The sequence below is a fragment of the Rhagoletis pomonella genome, unplaced genomic scaffold, assembly GCF_013731165.1.
Source record: "Rhagoletis pomonella isolate Grant_MI unplaced genomic scaffold, Rhpom_1.0 Rhpom_scaffold_00006, whole genome shotgun sequence".
Lineage (NCBI taxonomy): Eukaryota > Metazoa > Arthropoda > Insecta > Diptera > Tephritidae > Rhagoletis > Rhagoletis pomonella.
This window is the reverse complement of record NW_023458560.1, coordinates 32,226,617-32,236,908: the sequence shown is the minus strand read 5'-3', so window position 1 is coordinate 32,236,908 and position 10,292 is coordinate 32,226,617. Positions and strand designations below refer to the sequence as shown.

The window sequence follows — 10,292 nt, the reverse complement described above, 5'->3', positions numbered from 1 at the left end:
CAACGGTTTTAATTGAATTTTATATGGTTCACAGTACTACAAAAAAATATAAAAATATAAACCCTAAACTTTAAGCTAAACTCAGGAAAGTTCAACAAATTTTCCACTCTTTAAGCAGACTTTTTAGAATTTTTTTAATATGCAGTCTTGTGCGCATTAAAAATGCATATTGAAATTGCTAAACAAATCGCGTTGACTATAAGAATTTTTTTTTTTTTTTGTTGAAGTTGTTTTCGAATTTTTTTTATATGGAAGAAAACTCGTAAAAAAATTGCCCAAAAACCAACGGCAAGTCTTATAGCGTTTTCTTTTCTCAAAAAAGGTTCTGCCCTTTTATATGGGAACTCTTGCTTTGCGTTGCCCTGAAACCTGAGAAAATGTTGCGCTCTTTATATGAGAATGAAACAGAAAATATACTACTCCATCACAATTTATTTATAGAACTTAATAAAGCTGAATTATTCACTTGGCCTGTAAGTCTTTAACAATTTTAAAGCAAAACACTTATTTCTGATAGGGAAAATAATTGCATTTTTACAAGATTAAATTAAAAATCTACCATGCAACTCCCACCCTCACGTTTATTTGAGGGCAGAAAAGGCAGCACTTTCGCCGGATCAGAGCGCAACCTGCTGAGAAAAGAACACGACGCCTTGTGAAAGGGCTGAGAAAAGAACATGAAAATGTGACAGCGCTAGCACAAGGCAGAATAAGTGCAGCCTTTTTTCGAGAAAAGAAAACGCTATTAGCTACTTAAAAGTGGCACTTTATTGCACTAAAATTTTCCACTTTTTTATCAGATTTTTTAGAGTATGCAGTTTTGTGGCCCATAAAAAAACAAGTTTGAAAATGCTAAATAATCGCGTTGAATTTTGAGAATTTTTTTTTGTTAAAGGTGTTTTCGAAAATTTATGTAGAAATATTCCCAAAAATCGGCGGTAATTCCTAAATACTTAAAAGTGGCACTTTATTGCACTAAAAGTTACTTGCTACAAAACTGCATACTCGAGGAAATTTCGAAAAGTCTGATTAAAAAGTTGAAAATTGGCATGGAAATTTATTGAATTTTCCTTAGTTTTGTACAAAGTTTAGAAATTATATTTTTATGTTTTTTGTTGCAGTAAAACCTTTTTTTTATTATAAAAATTTTTTTTTATATATTGTGGAAAATTATCTGCACCATTACTTTTTTCCGTGAGTGTATGTGTATGTATTTATATTTTCAAATCCAATAACCTACATTAAATGTTCTTTTTTTTCAATTTTAATTTCCACCCTCATGCGGGAAACTTCGAACTTGTAAACAAACCTTTTAGTTTAAGTCTCAAACTCTCTTAACAAATTTTTGTTTGAAAATGAGCCGCGGAGTTCCGCGGATGCCCACATTTGGTTAATAAATGTCTTCTTTTTTGTGCCCGATTTTGTGATTTTGGAAAGATAAGATTGGCGCATACTTTATAGTCGAATGTATTTGCCTTTCTTCTTAAAATGATCACATGATGAAATTAAATTTAATTAACCAATATTGATTTCACATTTGAGTAAAAGTGCGTAGCATTTTCTTGCATTTTAAGTAGCAACAACAAAAACATTTGAATCGGCTGATTTCATACTTTGGACAGATTTTGACATTTATGAGAGAATAATTTTTCGTACTCTCTAATTACCGGACCCAACCAGTGAAGCGTGTGAAACAGAGTTCTTATGTTTCCAAGCCTTGGAATGGAAAGAAATGGAATTGTGGGTGGCCGAAAAAACCAAAAACAATTTTTATTGTTATTGACGACTTTAACTTCAGGGTGATCGTGCAGTCGGAAACTTCAGCTTTCACCAGAAAACTCCAGGCAATGGAGAGGGGCTGATCGACTCCGTCGCGGCACGATGCATGTTAGTTAGCAGAATTTATAAGATACCGGCATCGGGGCATACACAAAACGATTTGCGTGACCACTGATCACTTGAGCAATACCGGGAAAAGAGAAGGGAGAAATGTCGTCTATTCACGAGGAAGAAGAAAGATACCTAAATGCGAAGAGCTTGAGTTGCTGACAGGCGGGAATACGGGTATAGCCGGAAAACTCTATCAGAAAGTAAGGGAAGAACCAAATGGTTTCAAGACCGGAGTTAGTTCCTGAAAAGAGGAAAATGTAAATCTGGTAACAGAACTCCTTGTACACTTATTAAATGGGGGGACGCTTTTTAATAGCGACACTGATGGCGCTATGGGGATGAAGCTTGCGTCCACCTCCTCCAGACCAAGATGGCTTAACAGCAAACCCCGCATAACATCAGCTATCCACAAGAAGGGATATCAAGCTGTTTGCGTGGGATAAGCCTGCTTAATATTGTTGCATATACAACATATCTACGTACATATGTACGTTCCTCGTCACTAGCTCTTTAGAAATGAACTGATTGGACCATATCAGCTTCGCTTCGCGCATGCAACATCAACAATTGGCCAGAGTTTCAAAGCTCGTCAAATCTTTTTCCGGGATTCAGACCTTTGAAAGCATGAAGAGAGCCAGCCTCTTTGATGCCATCTCTAAATTTGGAGACCCCGCATAACTTATGCGCCTATTTAGAATGAAACTGAGCACAACCATCAGTACTCTTCAAATGGAGAAGGAGGTTTTAGACAAGGCGATTCGTGCAGTTTTAATTTCCTGAACGCAGCGATACCATATCGACTGCTGAGTGGAGGATCGACCTATCTGGGGAGCTAGTTCGAAAACGCCCTATCTCAGAAAATTTTTAAAAAAGTCCTATTTCAGAATTTGGTTGAAGAAGACCCTATTTCAGAATTCGTTTAAAAAACGCTCTATCTCAGCTGCCGATTCGAAAATGCCCTATATCAGCACATTTTCAATACATTTTGAAGTGAGATAGGGTATTTTTTGAATCTAATTCTGAAATACAGTGTTTTTCAATAAAATTCTAAAATAGGGCGTTCTTGAAAAGTGTTTTGAGATCGGGCGTTTTCGAAATGACTGACGAGATAGGTCGATCTTCCACTCAGCAGTCGATATACAAGAAAAAAAAACAAAACGCTCATACAAGCAGATGAAATTAGAAAAGCACATACAAAAAGTTTTCAAGTGGTGGCATACACTGCTGGCAGTTATAAGTTTAAAGTACTGATGGACTTTTGCTACCAGGGATCCCAAAAATGTACCAGCAATAATATCAGCCTGGAGATTAAGCCAAGAATAGCTTTTGCCATCAGGTGCCACTATGGGCTCGGTGAGCAATTGAAAACAAAATCCCTTCTCGACCGACAAAAATTAAGCTCTATGCAGCTCTCATCATGAATGTTCTTTAACATGGCGCAGAAACAAAAATGAGAAGGTCCTTGGGCTTTCGAGCACTTCTACCCAAAATCGATGGCCGTTTTTGCGTGGATGATGGGTACCGCAGAAGATGGAATGTTGAAATGTGCCAGCTTTTCAACCACGACTGCGCTGGCTTTGTCACTTCGTAACATTGGACGAGCAGCTCTGCAAGCAAGGGCACCCGCGAACAAACTGGAAGGACCAAGTGAAGAAGGATTTAAGTATCTAAACTTTTAATGCCATCCCGAGCATCTCGCTCATTTAGCTAAGACTAACTCATGTAATGACGATAACTATGTAGGTCCTCTGCACTCGCAGTTAATTGCTAATGCTGCCTTCTAATTTCCACAGAAAATATTACAGTCTTTAGTTGGCTTTGAGGAATTTTGGGTTTTTTTTTTTTATTAAAAATATTTGTATCAAACTCGATTGTAAAGCGCATTAAAACGAAAATCTGACAACTGGCTTGCCTTAACAAGTTTTATTGGTTTCTTCAATTAATTTACTGATTGTTTCGTGTTAAATATTGGTGTCTCATTTCAAATAATTTTGTTGTAAGAGAACACATCAGACACGCGTGTTTTCCAATTTTATGCCGTGGGCTTGCCTAGAGCCGTAAAATTTTGTATACTTTCATGCACAAGTATGTACAAACATTTTTATACATGGGTGTGCACGCTCTTCACGAAGAAATCCGCTAACAAATTAATGAAATCAATGATTGAAACTCGGAAGGAGAAACAATGAAAACTTTTTGATATCACTAAATAATTGCTGAAACATTTAATAAACTTATTCCTGAGTGTTGTACACATTCATATTTACATAGGCAACCTGCGAAATATTTCGCTGCCACATGAATAAACATTTCGTGGCATGCGTAGCGGCAATTAACAGCAAATTGTATAAATATGTGTGAATATATGTACAGTTTTGCACATGAGCATAACTTAGTTAAATATATGCAGCATATACTATAGTTTATGTACGTACATTAGGATGGATCACAAACAACTGTTACTGGTTTTGCATCGGAATTATAAGATATATTATATTTCAAGACTTTCGCCAAATTATTTCGAAAAAATATTAAGATTTAGGTGAAGATACCTACGAAAATCTCGTTATTTTTTAACATTTTTATGTAGACCCTTTAAGCGTAAACTTTTCTATTTATCGAATTTATTTTTATTGAAAAAATTTTATTGAGCTTGAGGCCGTTATTAACGAGACGTTTTGTGCAAAAACAACAATAATTTATGGCATCAATTTCAATAAAAAAATTTTCTAAATAAATTGTTGTTAGGACAGAAATTAACAACAACAAAAAACTAATTTTATATACAAAAAAACTTGAATTTTTTATATATTTTCTTATCGGTTCAGCTCATGTAAACCTTAGTATTTTTTCGAAATATTTTGGCGATGGACCGATGGAAAAACAGTACCGATTTTTTTTTTTTTGTATGGAGAGTGATGCACCCTAATGTTAATATGTACAATAGTATTTTTTTTCGCTAAACTCCATTGCAACTCACCTTCTGCACATTATTCAAGTACGCTTTCGTTTGTTGCACATTCTCCTCGATTGCCTTGCGTTCTTTATCCTTGGCTTCCGCCACATTCGCCAATGTTGTAATGGCCTCCTTGCAATCTTGCAAGCGTTGGCCTAAAGCATCCAATTCACCTTGCATGAGGCCAGAGGCATCCAAACCAATATCAGCGGCTAATTTCGTAACGATATCGCGCAGCTCGGACAAACGATCTGTTTGTGAATTCAAATTATCCTGGCAAACCTGTATGGAGAGAAGGGCAGAAAAAAGAAAGAAAATAAATTAGAACTAAGTACTTGTTGGCAAAAATATGCAGCGGAAATGCGAGACAACTTAAAAGTGCAGCGATTTTTTATATGTACGAGTATATTAGCAATCTTTAAAATTTCTAAAGGTATATAGTACATTTGTATGTACTATGTACTCGTCTATGCACCTCTGTATACTTACTTACTCTTGCGCTTACATGCGGTGCTTTAAATTAATTATTTAGCACACGAGTTACTCATCTAATTCCTGTCCAAGAAAGTGACTGCTACTTATAGCATAGTTTTTATAATACTTGGCAGCATAAACATATGCGTGTATGTATGTATGTATGTATATATGCTAGCAGTCGCACTTCTGTGCTCACTTCTTTATTTTATAATGCATTTAGCACACACTGTCTGGTCCAATTTTAAATTCCTGTCTTTGCGATTGTCTTATGAGTATGTACGTGCCTCTAGTGGCTATTTTGCGCGCGCGTACATTGACATTCTTCTTCGTTCACTTTCGCAGACACTTCATATTGTAAATATGTATGCATAAATCTACCTTTTCACATACATATGTAGTTACCTAAGCACATGCTTAGTATAATTCTCTGCCAATGCATATATGCAAACATTTGTATTGTTAGCAAATGTGTCAAATACTATTTTTCATTCGGAAGCGCAATAGTTACTTCCATGTAGGGTTGCCAGATTGCAATCGAGGATTATCTGAACTTTAAAAAAAAATATCTGGACTTTTCTGTACAATTTAAAAACTCAAAATAAAACAATTGTGTAGTAAAAAAAATAAAAATTTTTTTATTCAAAATCAAACAAAAACATAAAAATTCATTATGGTATACATTTGCTATTTATATAAAAAAAATATATAGTTTTCTACAAATACATACATACATACATGTACATATTCAAATACATTTTTAACAATAAATTATGTATCTGTAGAAAAGAATTCGGACAAGTATTACAAAAACACAAACTTAAGAATTTCAGTTCCATAAATATTTTGTGTTATTTTGAGCAGCTTCCAATAGTTTTGTACTATCTTCTCGATTTAAAAATTCGATGAACGTTTTACAATTTTCATCTATATTTAATCGTATAACTAATTCAGCTTTAATTAAATCAATAGCCATTTTGTTACGATCTTTGGAATATAAGTCATTTAAAATACTGAAAACCTTCTCACAAAAGGCATTACTCAATGGTATGGAATATATAAATGCTATGAACTTTTTCAAATTCTTCATTTCTTCGTCTTTTACGGAACGAAAAAACGATGCCCATATTTGGTCATTTGGTACATTCTTTGGTATTGCATCGTACACACTTCTTAGGGAACAGTAATCCGTATATAAGACGTCAATATGTAATTCATTTTTTAAGTTTAAAGCAGCTATCACCATTTCTACTTCATCCCAAGAAATTAAGTTTTCTTTTAAGCTTAACAAAGATAAGTATTTTTTTTATTGAGTTATCACTGAAATCATAATGAGTCGTTAAGTAATCAATCGCAGCTTTTAAAAAGTTTTCAGCTTCTTCTTTGAAAATATTTCTTTCGTTTTGTGGGAGTTTTGCCAAAATTGACTTTGTTTTGCTGCCAAAGTATTTATCTTTCAGCTTGCTTTGCAACGTGTTCAGTAATTTTCGCATTATATGATCTACATCAACAATTGTAGAACTGTCGCTTTCTAGCGCCAACACCGATGTCTGAAAATCTGGTAACATATGGTGTAGAAAATATAAATATGCTTCTGAAAGTCCCTCTTGAAAACATTCCTCGTTCTCACTTATAACTTCTGACTCTGGCAAATTTTTAGAAACAAAGTCCCATAATTCCTTTCGTGTAGCTTTTTTGCCCTTTAGAAGAAAGTACCTTTTGACTGCTGGCCAGTTTAAAATGAGGCGTTCTATGGCAGGAAACAGGGAAAGCCATCGAGTTGGTACATGACGAAGAAGAGCCTTGTATTGCAAATTAGCGAATTCGAAGCACTGTTTTAACTTTTCCGAAGCTAACGCCGAACTGCTAAATTCATTAAATATTTTGATCACTATATTTTCAATATCAACAGATAAAGCATTTATTGCAAATTTCACACAATTATTTATAACGTGGCAGTTGCAATTTGCTTTCAATATTTGTTTGTTAAGTCCACTGAGTTTCTGATAAACGGAATTGTTGATGCCGTAGTTGACTGCCGCATTATCTGCACTAAAAGATGATATTTTTTGTATTTCCAGGCCATTGCTTTCAATTATTCGCTTTATATTTTCAAATATGGCAATCGATTTTCCATCAAAATCTTCGTAAAAATCTAAAAGTTTTTTACATATTCCACTGTTCGAATCGAAATACTGGACAGTCAAAGCATATAGCTTTTTATTTCCAATACTTGAAGCATCATTGCCTATGGAAAAATAAACATTCTTCTGCATAGCAATCACAATTTGTTGTTGAGCGTATGGTGCTAATACGTTTCGTGCTATAGCTGCAGCTTTTGTACGACCACATGACATATCCCCAGCAATTTTACTATCACAAAATATATTGCGAGAAACTTTCAAATGGCAGTCAAGACTATTGTAACTTAAACCATGAATTACATTATGAAAAACCGATGCTACTTCAGCTCGTGCAGCTAAGTTTCTTGCCGGCGTTTGCGATTTTGTAGTAAATTTGCTTAGAGAGCCAGCGATTTGTTTCGCCGATTTTATAGTTTGGTGCTTTTTTGATTGAAAGTGTTTTCTTAATGCACTAAGACCTTCATATTTTATTGAAAAGCTTACTACGCAATATGTGCACCGTGCTGTTTGTTCATCAATCTTCTGAAGCCAGTCAGAATATTCTGGAATATTTGTCCAACTGTCTGAAAATGTTACCATTCTTCTCTTATTTTTTGATGGCTGCTCTTCATCGCTGCTTTCTGGCATTTTTACTACATATGAAACACTTACTATTAACAAATAGTTCAAATATTTCCATAATTTTATAACTTACCTGCTTACTTGCAAAATTCGATTTAATATAAGCAGCTGATGTTCAGAGTAGTGTTGGGCAGTATCGATTCCAAAAGTACTCAGTACTCGATGCTGAAAAGTATCGACAGTACCCGATTCTTAAAAGTATCGATACTGACTACTACTACTACGACTATTACTACTACTACTACTACTAACAAGTACTTGTACATAAGAAGTACTCAATACCGAAAATGAACTCCGTACAGAGTTTGGTATTTGTTTCCTTTAGCACCAACATTTTTTTTTAAATATCCTTAAAAAAGGAAAAAATAGAAATATCTGGACAAATTTTAAAATATCTGGACTCTGGACACATAGTAAAATATCTGTACAATCCAGGCGAGTCCAGGCCGTCTGGCAACCCTACTTCCATGATACAAAAAAGAAGGTAGTTCCATTTAATGACATTCGTTGTTGTTGTTAACCATTTGACTTTTAATAAAATTATGACATTTCATCAAATTCATGCTACTTGATCACTAGAAAAAATATTTTTTTGAAAGCAGAAGATTTTATCTGTACATTCAAAGATGTGGAATATGATGGACTTTAAAATTATACCGCCTACATAATTTCGAAAATGGGGTTGATGACTAGGGTTCAGAACGCATGAGGAAAGTGATCAAAATTATACTTACATATCGTCGTTTATACTACGTTCAAATTGGCCCCGTTTAACTTGTTAAATGAAAAAGAGCTTTTTGGAAAACACAATCGTCCACATTGAACATTTGGAGTTAACCTTGACGGTTGTTTGATTACCAATAACAATTCGAAACAAATATTCAAAATAAAGTCTTTGTGTTTCAATTTGTTTTGTGCGAATGTCTGCTTCTTGATATTAACGCATACGGATAACTTAGAGACTTCAAAATGTTTAGTTCGTATGCACTATTTATCTCTGCGTACGATGAGACCTCATGGGAAATATCTAATTACCGCCTGGGCCTCTTTTTAGACAGGCAGACATGCATACAATTATGATATTTTTTGATAATTTTTAATTTTTAATAATTTCCTGAATATAAATTTTTTGAACGTTGGCGTGTCAAATGAAAGCTTTGGGTCTTTCTGATTGGCCGGAGCAGAAAGCTTTCTGATACAACTCTGCGCTGAACTGGTTTTCAAACGAGTTAAAGATTTAACCGGTTAAATTTTCCAACAACAATTGCATGGGATGTAAATAGTTTATGAACTTCTTTTGTTCATTTAACTGGTTCAAGCCCATTTAACATGTTTAGCTCCTCAATTTGAACGTAGTATTAAAGTACAAAACCGCGTATCGTCGTTCTGCAAAACCGCGTAACTAACATTTTTTGCCAAAAATTGGATTTTCTCACACAAGCTCTTGGCTCGAGCCTTATCCATCCGTCCAGAAATATGCTAGCAAGAAATGCGATTGATTTATAAAAAAGATAATAATTTTGAAATATGACGCTACCTTAATATAGAAAGGCCCTATCTGACATCGTCGCTGATATACAAAAAGCCGTAACTAACTAAAAATCGAAAATTTACGTTTTAATTGATAATGATGCATTTGATCGCATTATGTGGCCCCAAATCGTTTTATGCAATAAAAGATTTTAGTTAGTTACGGCTTTGTGCATTTCAGCGACGATGTGAGATAGGGCCTTTCTATATTAAGGCAACGATGAGTGTTTTTACTCTCTAGGAAATAATTTATGCAACTTCACATACGCAGTTTTGCATTTTGTTGATACGCGGTTTTGTACTTTATACGACGATATGTTAATTGTTTATTGGAGGGTGGTCTGTTTAAGCCGACTTCAGGTTTTTTGCATACATTAGAAACTTTAAGTTCAAAATTTGTGAAAGCTAATTTGTTGCAAAATCTGATGAGAAAATTAAAAGTAAATTTAAACCAAAATATAAAAAGGTTTTATTTGGGAGGAACATTCTTAAGAATTAGATTTTTAGATCGCATGATTGCATTCAAAATAAGAAAACGAAAAAATAACAGCATAATGCGCGCGTGGTTTTTATTATAATATAAAAAGAACAATTACGATGAAGTCTTCTTTAATAGTCTATATTTTATATATTTTGAATAAAAAATAGTGCGAGCTACGTAAGTAAAAGAAGTACCA

General features: G+C 34.3%; 1 protein-coding gene across 4 annotated transcripts in view; it reads right to left on the bottom strand.

The window, feature by feature from the left end:
• Positions 1-10,292, bottom strand: part of LOC118740590 (nesprin-1-like) — a 138,935-nt gene that overhangs the window by 77,741 nt on the left and 50,902 nt on the right. For all 4 annotated transcript variants that reach the window (XM_036472188.1, XM_036472190.1, XM_036472187.1 and 1 more), the window contains exon 5: positions 4,871-5,128. In XM_036472188.1, the coding sequence (XP_036328081.1) occupies positions 4,871-5,128 (258 nt within the window). The remainder of the gene's footprint in view (positions 1-4,870; positions 5,129-10,292) is intronic.